Source organism: Mus caroli, chromosome 8 (assembly GCF_900094665.2).
Source record: "Mus caroli chromosome 8, CAROLI_EIJ_v1.1, whole genome shotgun sequence".
NCBI classification, from domain to species: Eukaryota; Metazoa; Chordata; class Mammalia; order Rodentia; family Muridae; genus Mus; species Mus caroli.
The window spans coordinates 20,438,822-20,458,806 of NC_034577.1; the positions used below are offsets into that span (position 1 = coordinate 20,438,822).

Sequence of the window (19,985 nt, forward strand, 5' to 3'; positions counted from 1 at the left end):
CCACCATGTGGTTGCTGGGATTTGAACTCAGGACCTCTGGAAGAGCAGTCAGTGCTCTTAACCACTGAGCCATCTCTCCAGCCCCACACACAGCCATTTTAAAGAAAACTTCATACTACATTACTGAATTTTATGATCAGAAAACAAAGTAACATGTTTCCAGTAACACAACTTTGTGGTAATTATTTTAGATGCCTCGAGTTTACTGACATAGAATCATGAGACTCACACAGCTAAGGATTCCAAGCTCAAGTCTTGCTGCCTCGATAGGTGCTTCCTAAGTATGTATGTTCTGTTCACCTATGAGCTTCTTATCTCCACGTGTCAATGGTGACAGGAAAGAACAAGATACGGTTAAAGTAGCTTCTAAACAGACTATTGTTGACTGCTAACCTGAGAAGAACACTTGGCATGCTGAGGTCTAACGTGCTGTGCTCAGTGGCCCACCTACAACAGTAGCCTGCCTCTCCCGCTTAGCAACTGAGTGGCTGAGAGAGTTATTTAACTCAATGGCTCTGTGGATGGCTTCCATCCGTGAAGCACACCCACTAAAAGCACATTCCATAGTATTTCTAAGTGTTCAGATAAGACCTGTTAGAGGTGTGGAGGCTCCGGGAACTACAAGGTTGGTTATTGATTCTGTAGACTGTGGTGGGTTTCATCTGCAACCTGAAATGCACTAATATACCAAGTGTGGCCACGAAGCCACGGGTGGAAAATGTCAGCTCACAGTAAATATGTGGGTGGTGAAGTCGTGCTCACTTACCACATGTGCAGCCTAGCCTTAAATCCCAGAATGCCTCACTCCCACACCCAAAAGAAAAAACACAAGACAAAAACAAACAAACAAACAAACACCCCCACAGGCACTATAAAAATCCTGCCTAAAATCACTTTCAGGTCACGCATAGTAAGAAATCTAAGTTTGTGTTTAGACCTGGGTCCCACCCACAAGCTCTCTCATGGTTAATATTCCAGCACTCTGAAATCTGAGATACTTCTGGCTCCAAACTTTTTGGATAGGGGCGGCTTATCCAAGCACCTGCACTGGCTCCCACATATCCAAAAGGGTACCCAAGACTCCCGATGCTGGGAAGGCACTGTGGGGCTCTCTCAGATGGGAGAAAAGACACTGAGTGTTTTATTTTTGGTTATTCACAAATCTGCTTTGTCAGAGTTTGGCCTTCGCCCTTCCACCAGAAGTACAGCGTGACAAGCCACAGCCCGTGATGGCAGAGCTGCTGTTAGAGGGCTTGTTATTCCAGGTGTGCTAGGAGGAAAGGGTGAAAGTGAGTCTTCCCCACTCGGATGTGGCTGTGGGCTGGCGTCCCTTCCAAACTGCTGCTGCTTGCTTGACACAGTGAACCAGAGTGTGTCCCAAAAACAGCCACTTGCCCAGACTACTAAACTATCCACCTGGTTCTGGCTGCATTCCCTCCCTCTTCTCTCTCAGCACCACACCGATCTTGCCTTTTGTTTCAGTGCTTTTTTGTTTGCTTTTTGTGGTGTTGGAGAATGACCTCAGCGATGCACGCAAGCTAGGTAGGTGGCTTACTTACACTCCAGGCCCTTATCATGACAATCCTAAAACAACTACCTTCTGTTTTGTTTTTAACTTTGTTTTAGAAAGGGTCTTGCTAGGTATCCCAGGATGGCTTTCAATTCCAAGCAAGCCTTTCGCCTTGGCTTCCTGAGTGCAACACTACACCAGCCTAGAAAATTAAAAGCCTTATGCTAGAAATGGGCTTGGTGCAAAATCTAACAAGGGCCTGTGGCCACCATTGAGCCCCTCTTACCCCCTAAATGTGTCCACACATCGGAGACGGTTCGCAGAACGCCGTGTTTCTGGTTGGTAATCAGCGCTAAGAGGGTCTGCTCTGCTGGGAGACCCTAGCTCCTTCCAAGCAAAGGGAGAAAGAGGTGATGTTTGATAGGATTAAGGAATACATTTCATTATTTGACAATCCAAAGAAACTGGAATGGAGAGGAATAATTTTTGAACAATAGTTTGGTTTTGTAAGGACCCCATCTGAGGATTCATTATCCACTTTATTAGCATTTTTATGTTCTTTGCTGATCTTGCTGGCAGTCACGTGATAATGACACAGGTCTGGTTCTGGGTCTGATGATGTAAATCAAAGGCAGAGTTCGTGCTACCACATGAGAGACCATGCGTTCAGCCTGCCCCCCCCACCCCCCACAACTGAAAAAAAAAATAAGACATGAACTGGTTCTTGGGTGGTCCAGAACAGACGTGGAAGCAAATATGTTATAGAGACTTTATAAGTCAAAATGTAACATTATATTTAATTATTACAATGGCCATCGACATTTCTACTTATAATACTAATGTTCTGATTCATTTATTTTCAAACGGGGCTGCCTGCTGAGTGGAGATTATACATCTTAAGGCGGCCCAGACTTCTACCCTCACTGAGAGAGGGGACTGGGCCCTCCATAGAGCCTGAGAACAAGGCTGCTCCTTATATTAGGGAAGCAGGTTGGAGGCTAGCAAGATGGCCAAGCCTGAAGTACCAGCTGCACACGCCTCACAACGTGGGTTTGATTCCCAAAACCTATGGTGGAAGGAAAATATCTTCTCCCAAATATCTTCTGAGCTCTATGTGCGGGCCATAGCACATGTACACGCACACACACACACTCACACCCACATGTCTCTTACGAACACATAAATAATAAATAAATAAATAATAAAATATAATGAAAAAATAAATGTGAGTGGGCTGGGACAGTTGGGAAGGTGCTTGCCTATCTTGTTAAAGGCCTTAGGCTTGGTTCTTAGTACCACCTAAGTAACTAAGACGGCACAGGCCTCTAATCTCAGCACACAGGAGGTGGACAAGAGGGGGATCAAGAGTATCCTTGGCTATATATACACAGTAAGTTAGAGGTCAGCCTAAGCTACCTGTGGTGACCTTGTCTCAGAGAGGGAGGGGGAGAGGGAGAGGGAGGAGGGAGGAGGGAGGAGGGAGGAGGGAGGAAAGCAAACATGCAAGCAAGCATACAGGGAATGCTGGCACACGGGCCGTGGGTTAGATTCATCAGAAGGGTAAAACACTCAGGACATAGAGTCCGGCCTTGTACAATACAATCAAACGTATTAAACTGGATAATAACGCTCACAAAAAGAAAATTACAAGTTCAAATTTAGCAAACCTCCCAGCCAACACATATAAACTTGAATAACTCACAGAATTGATGAGACGGTCAGTCTCTCGAGAAGCTATTGCCTTAGATATCCAGTTATTGACGTCATCCAAACTGTATTTAAAAAAAAAAAATCCTCCATTAGTTGTCTATCTTGAATGGTAATATTTTCAAGCTGACTAGATACTGAAATAAAATTTATGTTAACGTTCACAGACATTATGAAAGAGTTTTAGAAATGGTAAAATAGAGATCCAATTTGTAGCAGCCCTCATCAGCTAATAAGAATAATGATAAAGACTGGAAGACTGAAAATCTCAGGAGACAGTGTTCTCTGTCACCAGGGTTCTTGCCACTGCTAAAAGTACGAGAACAAGTATGTGGCAACAATTGTGACCACTCGACAGAGGAATGACTCCACCGGACACACAAGGAAATGAGCAATTATACACAGAAAAGCAGAACACACACTCTCCGTTATTGCCACTACATGCAAATGCACACATGCACACTGGAGAGCGCATCTGTTGGCAACGAACCAATTCTTCTACATGGTTGACAAAAGGGTAAATACATTAATTGATTTTTCATTAGGATGAGATTTCTACTTGGGCATAAATATTTCTAAAGATCCCCAGCCCACAGGATTGCCCACTAAGTAAAGATGCTTGCCACCAAGCCTGACAACCTGAGTTTGCTCTCAGGAATCCACATGGTAGGAGAGAACTGACCCCCGAGAGGTGTCCCCTGACATCCACACACATAAACACACAATTTTTTTTTAAACATAATTTTTGCTGGGTATAGTGGTACACGCCTTTAATCCCAGCACTTGGGAGGCAGAACGAGGTGGATATTCTAAGTTTGAGGCCAGTCTGGTCTACAGAGTGAGTTCCAAGACAGTTAGGGAAAAATCCTGTCTCGAAAACATAAAACCACAGAATCACCCATATGTTTTGATAAATGCACTGAGTCACTGACCTTCAAACATCCTTACTTCATCTAACTTCCCCCTCCTGTCTCACTGCTTGGTAGCAAGTACCTTTACTGTTCAAGCCATAAGCAGACCTTTCCCATCATGCATTTCAAAGGATAGCCATGCTCCTTATTATCCTCATGTAGCCTCCTCAGTTTCCCTGGCTTGAGGATGTTGTTTATACGTGTTCAAATCAGCCACACATGTAACCCACACAGTGGATGCTTACACTTGCCATCCCCTTAGAAACCACGGCCATTCCTAGTCTGCACTGTCACGTGAAGACATTAAAAGAGACACACTCAAGGAAGCACCAAAATGGAGAAGTTGAAATGCCTAAATAATAAATAAGGCATCCATCTTCAGCTGCCTATTCTCTGAGTGAAAGGGGGAAAAGTCTTGGATCACACAACATCCTTGGACTGACACAGGCATGTTGAGAAACAACAGGGCAAAGAGTAGGCTTTAGCTCCACCCCCGCTGCAGCAGTCGTCCCACCTAGGAGAGCCAGAGGGGTCCAGTTACACGGGGGCAAGATGGCAAGATGACCAGTTCCTCCTTGCAAGTACGTCACCCCAGCTCTCTGTCTCTCTGTCTCTGAAGTGAAGGGACAGATCCATTCACAGGGAAAGCACGCCACTGTATTAGAACAGCGTGTCCATCTTACCACAAGACTGAGAGGACAGCGCCTACCTCGTCCAAGAAACAGAACTTCAGGAGTTGCACTCTCCTCCTAGGAAGCAGCTGAGTCCAGAGTTGCACTCTCCTCCTAGGAAGCAGCTGAGTCCAGAGTTGCACTCTCCTCCTAGGAANCTCCTAGGAAGCAGCTGAGTCCAGAGTTGCACTCTCCTCCTAGGAAGCAGCTGAGTCCAGAGTTGCACTCTCCTCCTAGGAAGCAGCTGAGTCCACTGGTCACATCTAAGCGGCAAGTGAGCCTTACCACTGTAAGGTCAGGCTTCTTTTTTGTTTTGTTTTGTTTTTTTGGTTTTTCGAGACAGGGTTTCTCTGTATAGCCCTGGCTGTCCTTGGAACTCACTCTGTAGACCAGGCTGGCCTCGAACTCAGAAATCCGCCTGCCTCTGCCTCCCGAGTGCTGGGATTAAGGGCGTGCGCCACCACGCCCAGCAAGGTCAGGTTTCTTAGACACAGAAGGAAACCATTTCAACGCTCCCAGAGTCCAAATGCCAAGGCTCCCTCGGGGCAGCCAAGTGAAGGTCATGTTTTCATTCTTCCAGCCGGGATCAAGGTGATGTGACCAGTGAATTCTGTGGTCCTTCCATCCATCTTTCCTTTCTCAGACCACGTTTCACTACGGAGCCAAGGCTGGCTTTGAACTCAAGCCCAACATCTTCCTTTCTCTATCTCCCAATCGTCGGGATTACAGCTCTGTGCCTCTATGGTCACCCTTCTGCCTTTTAGAACACGAAAGAACTTTCTTCTAAAGTTAGTCAAAGGTTTAGCGAGATGCTCCTCAATGCAGAGTGTGTCCTGTTCTTAAAGAAGACCTGAGTCTGGGTTCTAGCCCCCACATTGGATTGCTCACAACAAACTTTACTCTACCTCCAAGGAAACCAATGTCTCTGGCCTCTGTACAGACAGACAGGCAGATAGGCATACAGACAGGGAGAGAAACAGATACACACAAACACATACATACTCCTTTTAAAAAAGATAATTAGATCTGGGAGTTGATTAAGCCAGCCTGGCTCTATTTCGCTTTATTTCTCTTCTCTTGTCTACTGACTCACGTCCCAGGATTACTGTTAGCCATGCAGAGGTCATGTGGCTTCTCCAATCAGATGCTTCTACAGAAGAAAAGGGAGCCCTGCTGAGGTCCTGAGCTACACGCTACCCTTGTACTACACTTAGCCCCCACCTGACCTCTAGACTCCTGGGCTAGCGGGGAGCAGAGAAAGAGGGAGTGTGTGTGTGTGTGTGGGGGGGGGGTGGTTAAGATGTCAAGACTCAGAGAGGTTATTAACTACCTCTACTAACTAAGACTCAATCCAGGAGACAAATATCTTCAGCCATGTTGGGAGAATGGAAGGCAAAAACCCATTCACACCTTTATAAGCATGCCCAAGGTCAGAGACTAGCATCTGCCCAGATGCCCAGGACTAGAACCGTCATGGCAGATGTACAAATCCTACTAGACAGAGAATAACGGTCATCTATGACTATCTGCTCTTGGTGATTGTCCTGAGGCAGAATAATGGTCAGTTGAGGGCCAAATTGCCCTTTCTGGGTTTATTACGTCTGGGTTTATGCTTCCCAGTCACGTTCTCCTCACCAACTTACCTCAGCAAGAGCCTCAGGAGGGATACTGCGATGATGAGGGCTAGACCAACAAGGAATGCGATGCTCACAGCTGAAAACCAAGAAAAAAACGTTATCCCCCAAATGCCATCTTGAGTACCAAAGCTGTCAGGGCATTAATTACTCTGTCAGCGGCAACTGGATCAGAATGAGCTAAGCTGACATTTCCATGTTGAACTCTGTGTGAGGAAGCAGGAGAGCTACATGATATACTCACAGCACACCCTTCCCTTGGCTCCTGAGAGATTTACTATGATTATTAAGACACTGTCTCTCTTGGGGCCAGGGATACAGCTCTGTGGAGGGGCACTGACCTTCCACTCGCCAGGACCTGGGTTCTAACTTTAGCCAAACAAAAACCAATATCAGTCTGTTTCATCTACTAAACCTCGTCTTGTTTTGTTAACATATTTTAAACCCCGGGCAACACGTCGCTTCACCCCTAAATCCTTCTCTATGTTCACAGTGGGTGTGGGTCCTGGAGAAGGTCTGGTCGCCGCACTGAAGAGAATACAGCTCTCCTTGGGGAGTTTTCTACCCGCAGATGGAAAACCTCTACTGACTCACGAGAAAATATCTACCAGGGTCAGTCTACAAAACGGCCAGTTCTCTTCAAAATCATCAAGGTCATGAAAGACAAAGAAAGGCTTGGGCCTATCTTTCACTGACCAGGACAAAGCAGCTTTGACAAGTAAATGCAACATGGGACCGTAGATCAGATCCTGGATGGGAGAAATGATGTTAAGGGCAGGCAAGATAGCTTGGCCTGTGCCACCTAGCCTGACCACCAGAGTTCTATGCCCAGAAGCCACATGGTAGAAGAAGAGAACCCAAACCTCAAAGTTTCCTTTCTCTCTACAACACGCGGACTCTGACTCTTCCCAACACAATAAACAAACCAGCGTACACTAAAGAGAGACACTTGAGAAGTTTAAATGTCTACAGTATATATGTGCTATAGAAATGTTAAGTTCCTGGTCCCAAAAATTCTATATGGAGTGATTATAGTGAGCTTACATAGTTTAACAACATAAACAAAGTTCTATATGGAGTAATTATAATGAGCTTACATAGTTTAACAACATAAACAAAGGCAGATAAGGAGTGTTCGGAAAACTTTTTGTAACATTTCTATAAACCTAACTTTTTTTTTCACAGACACAGTACCATGCAAAGTTACCAATGATTCAGCCTGAGGAAGCACCGCCTACAGCTGGCCATGTGACAGATGACCATGCTGAAGAGGCACTTCCTGCTGCTGACCACGTGATGCAGACTTGCTGAGTTAGCAAGACCTGTTTATTTGGTCTCTGAGAAACAATATGGGTTCCAGGTTCAGGCTTAGCAGCAAGCACCTATTCTGCTGAGCCATCTTGCTGATCCTCAAGTGAGAATTTTAAATCACCAAGGTTAGTACTAGGTGCCCCCGTTACTCCAAAGGCAACTTAAGTATGGTTTTTATTTCTGTCTTCTTTGTTTCACACTAGCCCTGCAGTTTTTATACTGTTTGCCGATGTTATTTTTCACTAGTGACATTCATTACTTTCCTACGCTTTTTACTCATGGTGTGTATACATGGCACTTGTGTGTCCCTGTGCATATGAGGGTGTCAGAGGACAACTTTTAGGAGTCTAGTCTCTACCACGTGAGATTCAGGGATTAAACTGGATCCCCAGGCTTGGAGTCAAGTGCCTTTACCTGCCGAGCCTTCCTGCTCAGCCTCAGTATTCTTTTAACCAGTTAACCTTCTTCCCCAGTGCCCTTTTGGTATAGGCTCTACATTCTTTTAAAGTAATATCACTCAACTTCCTGTGAACTTATTAATGCCACAGAGATCCCTTGTTGTCCCTTGAAGAGCATCTCGCACAGCTAGGGAGGGCTCAAGGGGACAGACATTCTACAGTAGAGTTGTAGGTGAATGAAGGGTGTCCCTTACTGTAAGGGAACCTCAGCTGGCTGTCCACAGGAAACACTATGTGTGCCCTCAGTCCTCAACCAGAAAGCCAATCACCTTACATCCAGTTTCTTTCCAGTCTGTTGGCTTTTAAAATACGCTGGGTAAGTAAACCTAGCAGTATCATATGGTGCTACATCACACGATTTTTCTTAGTATACACACTAAAATAACCAAGCTGGGATTGGAGGTATAGGCCAGTGTTAGAGCAAACACTTCAGCGTGTGTGAGGTCCTGATTTTACCATCAGCACCCAACACAAAGAAAACTACAACTGTACCACAAACAAATGATAGAGATAATATACAGTTTTAAATTAATGAACACATCATGAAATGTCAGAAGCAAGGAGACTGAAACCCCCGAAAACACAAACTTAGGAAACCAACGACGAATCATATACTTACGAAGGTTACTGTCGACTGGATTCTCATTGACGATGATGTCACAGGCAATTTTATTGGCCCCGCTGGAAGCATGCTGCACCAAAAGAGAATAGTTTCCAAATTCTCCAAATTTGTATTCCAGCCTACAAGGAGCAGGCAAAATTATGGCAAACAGTTACATGAGGAAATAAGAAGGGAGACCAGAGGTTCTCAACCTGTGGGCTGTGACCCCTTTGGAGGCTCGTATATAGGATATTTTGTATATTAGATATTTACATTATAATTTATAATAGTAACAACAATTATCCCTAACAGTTACGAAGTAGTAACAAATATACTTTTATGGTTGTGGTCACCACAACATGAGGAACTGTGTTAAAGGGTTGAAGCATTAGGAAAGTTGAGAATCAGACCTAGCCGTTGCTAACAGCATCAGCAAAGAATGATAGGAAATCTTATATACGGGTCAGGATGACTGAGGAAAAGGAAAACCGTGTAGGAAAAAGAGCAAACTTGAGTTTGACCATAAGGACAGCCACAGACCTGCAAGCTGCTCTCTCCTCCAAGGTGGAGTTAACCTGCAGGATGGACCCGTGCTGGGTGCTCACAGAGACAGGTGCCACGCTTGGCTTTGCTGGCTTTCCACCATGAGAGACGTTCGCCAATGGCTGGAAGGTGCACTGTTAAGACAAAAGCCCAACGGGCGCAGTGTCAGGGGTCTGCCGTTATTATTATTGCTGTTGTTATCTGGCGGTGCTGGGGCGTCAGAGCCAGGACCTTGCATTGCCAGGAAGATGCTTTTCCATAAACTGCACCTCTGCTCCAGTTAGAGGTTTGGAAAGTCTCTCGGTTGTAGGAGAAAGTAATATCCAAGAAAAAAAAAATCCTAACTTTTCCTTCATACTTTAAAAAACTTAAAAGTGGGAGCTGGAGAGAGGGCTCAGCCCTTAAGAGCACTGACTGCTCTTCCAGAGGTCCTGAGTTCAATTCCCAGCAGCCACATGGTGGCTCACAACCATCTGTAATGGGATCCGATGGCCTCTTCTGGTGTGTCTGAAGGCAGTGACGTTGTACTCACATACATAAAATAAAGAAATTTATTTTAAAAAAAAACCTTAAAAGTGCAGTTATTCTGATAAAACTTACCTAACTTATATTAGGTACGGAACAAGGTATTTGTACTGATTATTCACAGGGTTACTTTCCAGTCTACCACTAAATCTAGCATTCTATTGTTTTTGTTTTTTGTTTTTGAGATAGGGTTTCTCTGTGTAGCTCTGGCTTTCCTAGAACCTTCTTTGTAGACCAGGCTGGCCTCAAACTCGCAAAGATCCACCTGGCTCTGCCTCCCGAGTGCTGGGTTATATATAGGCATGCGGCACCAGAGCCGGCAAAAAATAAATAAATAAATAAAAAATAAAAATAAAAGGATAAGAGACATCCTTATGGATGGCCAAACATTCTCCCTTGACCACATTCTATCTAGTTTTATTATGAACTGTTTCCTTGCCTGTAGCTGTGAAGGGAACAAAAAATGGCTTAGGTCTGAGAACATTCAAAGAATGTGTCCGACAAGCCTGGGGCAAATGCTGAGGACGCATACAATTACGTACTTGGTAACAGTAGTCAGATTTCCAGTATACAGTCAGGCTTGTTCCCAAGAGTTCATTGTGAATAAGCAGCAAAGCCTGATCCATCTTCAGCTCCACGTTCCTTTTTTCATCTAAATCTGACAAGGATCAGAAAGAAAAAAAGTTACAAAACCAGAACAGCTTGAAGGGTGTCAGAGACGAAGAAGAGGATGGCTGCACAGCGTCACTCCACAGCACCTACACTCAGAGCAGGGGCAACACCCCATGTGCGCAGATGTCGCGTGTGCAAGGACAAATGCATGTGCCCCTTTGCACGGATGGCTCAGCTACACCTGAGGATTCCATCAGCATCACCCACATGCAGTGTGTGTGAGGACTCCGTGAGGCAGTCACGGTCATTGAACTGAGTAGTCGCCACACAATCAGGATGTCTAAGCTAGGTTATTTTCTGTTTTGCAGAAGTACAAAGCTCACAGCGGTTTTTGTTGTTGTTGTTGTTGTTGTTTTGTTCGCCCATGTCCACAGCTATTCAGTGAACTCACTGACCTGAACCAAGAGTCTGTAATTCCCTCGTCTAGACGTCACCACCTTAGTTATTAGCTCTGCCCCAGCGGCTTGTTAGAAATGCAGGCTGCAGCTCTATGTCTCCAAGGAGGGCAACAAGAGACATCAAAGGCCGCTGCTCTTCCAGAGGACACTAGTTTGACTCTCAGCACCCACATGAAACTCACAACCATCTACAAGTGCAGTTCCAGGAGAGCTTATATCCTCCTCTGGCCTCTGCAGGCACCAGGCACGCACAGGGTGCGGAGGCATACATGCAGGCAAAACCCCACGCGCCTTAAGTAAAATAAAGAAACACAAGATGCAGATATGTATGGAAACGCTAACGGGCAATATCATCCGTGAATTCCAACCCAGTGGAATATTAAGACCAAAATCCAACCATGGCGCCCAACCTGACCACCAGCACTTAACACACAGCAAACAGCACTGGAGCATGACCGCACACTCTTGGACTACGTGATCTAGGAACAGTCCAGCCTGCACCTACAGCTCTCCCAGAAGCACAACTATGACGAGATCATCTGCCCCCAGTGCTACACTCACCAGTTGCATGCTGCAGCCACAACAGCAGCCTCCAACCCAAGGCCACGCAAAGCCAAGAGCAGCTGCCAGACCTAACAGTGCAACCAAGTCCCACTTACACTGAGTGGAAGAAAAACCTAAATACAGACTGCAGCCCTCCCGAGTCACACGTGCAGGTGGGCGAGACTCCTGGGCCATTCTGCCTTGTAAAAGTTTGAGACCTCTTGCACCCCACCATTCTGGTGGAAGATTATGAATCTCCTTGCTTTAATGGCACATTTGAAAGGCATATGACATGTATGACAAGACTGAGGGCACAAAAACTCCCTGCTCCAGCATTCAATCAAGAGGTACTTGCTTGATGACATCATTAAGGTGGCACAAAGATAGCACTCACTTAGGACTGGGGTGTCTCCTCTCACCACATAGACTCCAGGGACTCAACTCAAGCAGAGTTAGGCTTGACAACATATTTACATTACACACACACACACACACACACACAGCATTTAAGAATGAACTTCTGGGGCTGGAGAGCTGGCTCAGCAGTTAAGAGCACCAACTGCTCTTCCAGAGGTCCTGAGTTCAAATCTCGGCAACCACATGGTGGCTCCCAACCATCTGTAATGGGATCTGATGCCCTCTTCTGGTGTGGCTGATGATAGTGTACTCCTATACACAAAATAAATAAAACTTTAAAAAAAAAAGTTGTCTTTAAACAAAAGAATGAACTTCTGGGAGCAAATATTTTGTCCCCAAAATAGCTTTTCAAAAATGTTAATGCCATCTCAAAAGTACTATGAAATTCCAGTCCTTTTCGGTGGGGCTGGTGTATGACATCCGCAGAGACCATAGACTCGTAGCTGGTAAGGATGACTGTCTTACTGTGTGCCATTTTTCCCCCCCTCCTGTGGGGACTTCTCTGCACTGCAGTGATTGGCCTTGAATTGTTGGGTTCAAGATATCCTCCTGCCTCAGTCTCCCAAGTAGCTGATGCTCCAGGCAGGCACCACTGTGTGCACTAGAGAGACCAACCAACTTGTTTTAGGTCCCGACCTGCTGGGAGGTAGGTAGAAGTGGAGTTCAGTCAGGGGCAGTAGTTAACTCCTAGGTTATCACACTCCAGAAAGGAAGCAAGCGTATCTGCTCTGTCCCTCCAGCTTCCATCAGCCCTTGGATTTCTCCCTCATCTTTCAGCTAGATAAACAGAAAACAGCACTTCGAACATGCCCTCCCAAAGCTCAGCACAGCCATTTACATATCCTGTGAGTTTTGGAATATTCATTTAACGGCTTTCCTAAACCCAGGTATTCTTAGGGGTTTTGTTTGCTTGTTTATTTGTTTGATCTGTCATAATTTTCTTTTTCATTTCTCCTGTTAATTTTTTAAAATGTGTTTGGGCGCCTGGCCTGCATGTATGTATGTATGCATACCACATGAGTGCCTGGTACCCAAAGAAGCATCAGAACCCCTAGAACTTGAGTCATATGTGGTTGTGCCCTGACATGGGTGCTGGGAACTGAACTCAGGTGATATCAAAGGGCAGCCAATTCTCTTAAGCCGGAGATATCTCTCCAGGCTACCTCCCGTTCATTCTTGACATTCTTCCTATTCCAGTGAGAGTAACTCCCTGTGCGGCTACTCTTTACCCTATACAACAGCATCCTTTCCTGGACAGAATGGCTGGATTTCTACTTCTTAGTCTTTAGTAGTATGTTTTACGCTTAGATTTGCCATGTGGGTTTTAGACTCAGAAAGAGCTTGACATTATTACTATATTATTTGGGAGCATGTAGAGTCCCTCAGGCCTGGCTGAACGTCAGAATTGCCCCCAGGAAGCTTCAAATAAGAGCAGCAGTGAAAAGTTCAAACACCCTGGCCAGACCCCAAACTCAGCAGGATTTCCTTTTAACGCTCTCCTCCCAAGGACGGGTTGTAATTGCAAATTGTAACTCACACCGTTCTTCGTGCTTTTTGCATTGTTTCAATGTTTTTTTTTTTAAGTTTGGAAGCTGGAGGGGTTTCCAACACAGGCACCACATTCCAATTCCTATACAGAAAAGAGGATGAGATGGAGAGGAAAAAGGCAGGTGACACACCTTGCCAGGTGACAGGCCCTATCCCAAACAATGCATAAAGGTAAGGGGTGGGGGTTTGGGGTAGAAGTGGGTGTTCACTTGCCTCCGTCCTCGACCCAAACTATCCTCTCCATAGGAGTTTGTGAAATGGAGTTGCGGGACCCTACGGACCTTCAGACCCAAGTCAAGAGAAGTCCCAGAATTCCTATTTTTTCACCCTTTCCCCTGGTGAATTCGGAGACGGACAGAGCACCCAGCCCCAAGGTCCTACAACTGAACCTGGGAAGCCAGACCCGGGTCGCGGTTCCCGAGACGCCGGCACTGCGGTCCACCCCAGCGTGGACCGGGCGCGACGCTCAAGTCCTGCGCCCCGCGGGCCGTGGGGGGAGGTCCGGGACAGGCCCACGCACGGTCCCCGCTGCCCCGAGCCCGTGGGGCCGCTCGCTCACCTGGCTCCGCCCGGCGGCCGGGGGCCAGCAGCGTGGCGCTCAGCACCGACCCGGCCAGCAGCAGCGCTGCCAGCGCCGGGCCCGCGCCCATGCCTCCCACAGCCTCTCTCCGGGAGCCGCGCTCTGTCCCCGCAGCCGAGCTGCGCTCCTCTGCCCGGCGCCTGCGCGAGCTCGACCCGCCCGTCATCGCCCGCTCCCGTGGCGTCACCGCTCCTGTCCCGCAGGGGACGGCGGGGAGAGGGCGGGGCCGCCCCTTCCTAGGCACGCCCCGCGGAAGCTTCCTAAGCCCCGCCCAGCTGGGAAAGCATGCGTCCAGCTAGTGTCCACCATAGAGGGCAGCCAGGCTGTTTTCTACCCTCTGCACAGGGTTTCTGTCCCATCGGGAGAAAACCGCAAAAGAGTGGTCTTTGCTTTCCCAGTCATCCACTCCCTCAACGTCCTAAATTCTTGCATCTTAGCCTTTCAATGTACAGATACGTGGTACTCACCTTCTAGGAGAGTCCTTAGTAGTAAAAATGACTACAGAGCTTCCCCCTTACACGCACAAACTCTGGGCGTTCACTACCTAGAGTGAATGATACACCCCTTAAAAGGTCTCCTGTTTCTGGCCTTGCACAGGTTGCTGCCAGTCTGTGAGAGTTTAAGCTGTCCAGGGATGAGGACTGTATAAACCACACTGCTGTCTGTATTCCGGGAGAAACCATCGCACGCGAAAGAGGGCAGGCATGATGTTTGTAATAAAATTGTAATTGCAAAATCGTGTGGGCAATCTGAATGGCCGCCAACGAGACAGCATCGCGCCATGCAGCAGTGGAAATGAACAGCAGACCTTCCCATTTCCACGTGTGAGAGGCTTCCATAGGAAACTGGTTGCACTTAGCTTTGTAATGAGTTTATTAACGTTTTTAGATGGACTCATTTACAAATTCAATTATGCAAAGAAACATACCAGCAACCTCATTCAAAGAATCACATTCTTTTGTTACTAAACACAACAGTGGTCAAAATTATAAAGTATAGCCTGGATCCCAAGATTTAATGGAAAAAAGAAAAAAACAAAACAAAACACCCTGTGCTGAAAAGTTTCAGGTTCCAATGTCACTGAATCCGATACTGAACATGTTTCTTAATATTTCTTTGTAATGGACCCCCAGACTGTAGCACAACTGCCTTAGTGAAAGACCCATTCAGGTTCTATAATCAGCATATACAATGTAGCGCCCACCAAAACTAAAACAAAGGCCGAATCCATCAAAATCCATAGTTCTGGGAAAGTCTCTAAAGATAATAAGCTTGGTTTTGGCTTCTGGCTAATTGTTCTCTTTAACTAGAGTATTGCAACACAGGGTATAGTTTTGTGCTTAAGAGTTCACTAGCCAGCTAATAAGGACTTCCTATTGGCTTAGACCCATGTCCAAGCAGTCTTCTCTGGTGGACTCCCCCACAATATGTGTTAGAAATATGATCTGGGTCACAAAGAAAGAGACCATCACTGCACCCAAGAGTCTGGACAAGGCAAACTACTTTCCTCTCGATCAAGGGTGTGCTCTGTGTGTCATACTCAAATACAGCGAGATAGAAATTAATCTGGTTTTTATTATAACTCAGGGAGTGGCTGGAGCCCGATTTCACAATCTTATCCAGTTAGCTAGTCTGAAAAAGACTGGCCCACAGGAAATGAAGGAGGAAGAGGAAAGATCTTGCTGGACTCAGGAAAAAAGAGTCACTGCTCCAGGCTGTTAAATTCCTAAAATAAGTGCAGTGGGCCTTTATGTAATCCAAAGGGTTTACTGGGTAGGGAGGATTAAAACATTCTCATAAAAGTCTTACAAGGTAGGGGAGATTAAAAAAATTTTTTAATTCCCTGTCCTAAACATGTTTTGCATTGATAGAAAAGATTCATATTTGATATTTCTTACAAATGGAAAGATAAATGCTATATTCAAGTAATGGTTAGGAGGGAGAGAGCAAAATGTCATGCCAGTGTCCTGGCGGGCTCCAACTGGCAGCATCCTTGTTAGGCTGGGTAGTAAAGAGGTATACGGGCACACCCTGCATCATTCTAACATGCTTCATTTGAACTACTTGATAATTCTAGAGTCCCAATACAAAGGCAGTATGACTGATGTCAACCTGGAAGGTCACGGTGCCAATTATTTGACAGAGGCTAACTGGTGCTAAGACGCAAGGATTTGATGGGCCCTAAACTCCAGGCTGCTCCAGCACACGGTAAGTGTCTCTGTACTACTGCCTCTGGTGTTACCGCCTCAGACACAAGAAAGGCTTCTCTCAAGTGGATTCTTCTTGCTCACCGTGCAGAGCAGCCAGAGTTGTGGCTGTCTCCCCTCCGAAGAATCAAGAAGCAACTGAGAGCCTTTCAAGAGTGACCAAAGAAAGAAAGGACAGAGATGAGAAGACAGAACAGAGAGCTTTATTTTTTTTTAATTTTTTTTAAAGGTTTATTTATTATTATACATAAGTACACTGTAGCTGTCTTCAAACACACCAGAAGAGGGAGTCAGATCTCATTATGGGTGGTTGTGAGCCACCATGTGGTTGCTGGGATTTGAACTCAGGACCTTTGGAAGAACAGTCAGTGCTCTTAACCGCTGAGCCATCTCACCAGCCCAACAGAGAGTTTTAAACGGATAAAAAGTTTTAAGAAACCAGAGTGAAAAAAAATCTGCAGGCCCTGGATGCCAGCAAAGTCTAAGACAGCATTGAGGATTTCAGGGCCAAGAGTTCTAGTTCCCGTGCTGAGAGCTCTCATACTAACCTCTGGAGGGATTGCTGGTAGGGTTAAGAGTGCTGTACCTGAGGACTGTATCATGGGAGGGGGAGGAGGGGGAGGAGGGGGAGGAGGAGGAGGAGGGAGGAGGAGGAGGAGCCTATGGCTGCCTCCTGCTGCTCCTCCATGCTGCCCAAACACTGGGGGGAAATTAAAAGTGAGGTGATAGCATCCCTTGCAGAGCTCCCCCTGCCACAAACTCTGCCCAGAGAGAACAGAAGAGCTCTCAGCTTCTAGTGTGAAAGGAGGGAAGGGAGGTGGGTTACACAGCAGAGCTCAGGAGGCAGCTCCCAGTGAGGGACTGTAGGAAGGTGTTACTACTCACAAGTGTGGCTGAACAGGAGGAAACTGACAGGTGTCATAAATAATGACCGTGAGAATGTGCATCTCCTGGGACACAAACTACCAGAAGGTACACTTGGGGCCCCAAATCTCAGCGAGACCAAGTAGGATGCAGACGGGCTGAGTGTGTCAGGCCTACCCATTCGTCACAAGATCTCTGAAGCAATCATTGCTTGGGTTCCCAAGAAAGCTCTGGGCATCACCTTCAAGACATCAGTGACCATCTCAAGGGGCTGAGCTTGTCTCTGATATCAACCCATAAATTGGAGGAACTGTCATTAAGTGCCAGTAGAATTCTGCAGCAAAGGGTCTCAGAAGAGCTGCCGTAGACCCCCAATTTCCAAATCACTGTGGTAGACCACACAGGGCTCTATGGAGCTCTTAAGAACATCACTCATGGGGGCTGGAGAGATGGCTCAGCAGTTAAGAGCACTGGTGACTTTTTCAGAAGATACAGGTTTGAAACCCAGGACCCACATGGTTCTCACAACTGTCTGTAACCCCAGTTCTAGGGGTTCCCACATCCTCCTCTTGCCTCCGCAGTACTGCACACAAATGATACACAGACATACACGCAGGCGAAACACTCTCATACATAAAATAAATAACAGAAAAAGAACTCATGTATTAAGAGTTAAGAATACTTCCCGCTCTTCAGATCCAGGTTCGGTTCCTAGCACCCACATCAGGTGGCTCACAACCACCTGTAACTCTAGTTTCGGGGAATCCTAAGAAAGTGTGATTGTCTGTTTTCTCTCCCTTCTATAACTGAACTAATTATAAAACAGATTTTTTTTTTTGATAGGGATTTTAAACAACCACGCCAAGACATCTGGAGCATTTCCAATGCCTTCACAGAAGCACGTGAAGGAACAGCAGACCACACATTTCAGCAGTTACAGCAACATCATTAGTCACGTTTCACTCCTGGTGGATCCTTTTTTTTTTTTTTCCTTCCATTTTTTGCTAAGCGCAGGTCTTTGTTAAGAGGAAGAGAGGACCGTAAGTGAACATGACGTCTATGGAGTAGGACAAGGAATTAGGTTTCAGTATTTTACATTCTTGTTTGTATTTAGGGTCTACGGACTTTGAGCTTCAGGATCGTTGCATTGTAAATGTCTCCGAGGTTGGCTTATACACACAGCAGTGGATGATGGGAAAAGATGCACTCCACGAGCTTGAGCCGATAGCCAGAGATGCGAATTACTGAGTTATCTATTTTTTTTTTTTTTTTTTTTGGTTTTTCGAGACAGGGTTTCTCTGTGTAGCCCTGGCTGTCCTGGACCTCACTTTGTAGACCAGGCTGGCCTCGAACTCAGAAATCCACCTGCCTCTGCCTCCCGAGTGCTGGGATTAAAGGCGTGCGCCACCACGCCCGGCGAGTTATCTATTTTTGTAACCACCCATCGACTCTTTGTTTCTTGTGCCAATAGGAACCGCACACGGAACCTAGAATGTAAAACCTGCACTCTGGTCTTGCCGGTACCCTTCTCATTAATGGCAGCGTAGGAGAAATTCCTGCCTGAAACTCACCCCAGGGTTGGCGCTGAACCAGCTTCTGCATTTTAACTTTGTAATGCAGCCCACAGCTGGCCTGAGGAGGGCGCTGTGGTTGGTGCCAATGTCCAAAAGGTAGGAGTTCCTCGGAGGGTTCTGATTGGCTGCCTCCCACTGACTTGTATTGCCTTTGCTTACAGACAGCAAGAGGACGTATAAAGGCTCGATTTAAGAGCCATTAACTCGGCCGGGTGGTGGCGGCGCACGCCTTTAATCCCAGCACTTGAGAGGCAGAGGCAGGCGGATTTCTGAGTTTGACCAGACACAGCCGTGTGGTTTATCTTTGAAGGTTTTCCCTTTGAGTACAAGTCAATAGTGAGTCCTGCCGGAGTTTTGTAAAAATCTCCCGCTGTGTACACTCAGCACGTTTCATCACTTCCAGTAGTCAATTCCTCTTCCCCTTCACACACACTTACCTTCCCGTTTCTATGTTTTTAGCGCTGGGTGTTCCCAATACAATTACACAACATGTTGTCCTCCGTGAGTGGCTTCTTTCACACAGTGTTTTCAAGGCGAACTATAGCATGCATGCACCAGCATGTCATTCTTTAAGGCTGAACAATTCCATTAAATGGATACACGTATACTTTATTATTGACCAACATTTGGGTTATTCTTCACCTTTTGTCTATTCTGAGTAACTGTGCCACCAGTGTTAACGGATAATGTGAACAAGTTTTTGATCCTCCTGGGTTTATCCTTGGAAGGACTAACTGCAGGGGCTTGTGAGGAACTGCCTGACGGTTTTCCAAACATGCTTTTGCATTGTTAAGTTCCCACAAGCAACATAGCAAGGGTTCCAATAACTCCATGCCCTTGTCAACACGTGCTAATGCCTTTGAGCTGATGGGTTTGGGGGAGTTTTTGTAAACCCCGAGTGAACGGGGTCATGTGTGCTTCAAGGAGGCAATTCGTCTCAGATGGTGATTCTAAGAGGAGGGGGAAGAGGAGGAGGGAAGAAGAGAAAGAAGAGGAAGAGGGAGGAGGAGGAAGGGGAGAAAAGGAGGGAGAGGAAGAGAAGAAAGGAGGAAGGAGAAGAAAGGAGGAGGAGGGAGAGGACAAGGAAGAGGAGGGGATGATGATGAGAAGGAGGAACAGCAGCAGCAGCAGCAGCAGCACAGGAAACCTGTTACAAATTCATGAACTTCATTCTAGATCTGTGCAGCTAGAGACTCTGAGGTGGGCCTGGATCTGTGACTCAAGGAGAAGACAAGAGGCACCTTATGAGTGACCATTAATACATGTCAGATTTCTCATGTCTCCCAAATAAGGATGCCAGCACCACAGGGA

At 46.3% G+C, this 19,985-nt stretch overlaps 1 protein-coding gene across 1 annotated transcript in view; it reads right to left on the minus strand.

Annotated features, from left to right (window-relative positions):
- Hgsnat (heparan-alpha-glucosaminide N-acetyltransferase) overlaps nt 1-14,230 on the minus strand; it is a 31,074-nt gene extending 16,844 nt beyond the window's left edge. The window contains exons 1-7 of the mRNA XM_021170698.2: nt 14,009-14,230; nt 10,414-10,529; nt 9,344-9,480; nt 8,822-8,943; nt 6,443-6,512; nt 3,213-3,282; nt 1,797-1,897 (exon numbers count right to left, since the gene is read on the minus strand). Coding sequence (XP_021026357.1) covers nt 1,797-1,897; nt 3,213-3,282; nt 6,443-6,512; nt 8,822-8,943; nt 9,344-9,480; nt 10,414-10,529; nt 14,009-14,195 — 803 coding nt within the window. The 5' untranslated portion in view covers nt 14,196-14,230. The remainder of the gene's footprint in view (nt 1-1,796; nt 1,898-3,212; nt 3,283-6,442; nt 6,513-8,821; nt 8,944-9,343; nt 9,481-10,413; nt 10,530-14,008) is intronic.
- Nucleotides 14,231-19,985: the final 5,755 nt, after the last annotated feature.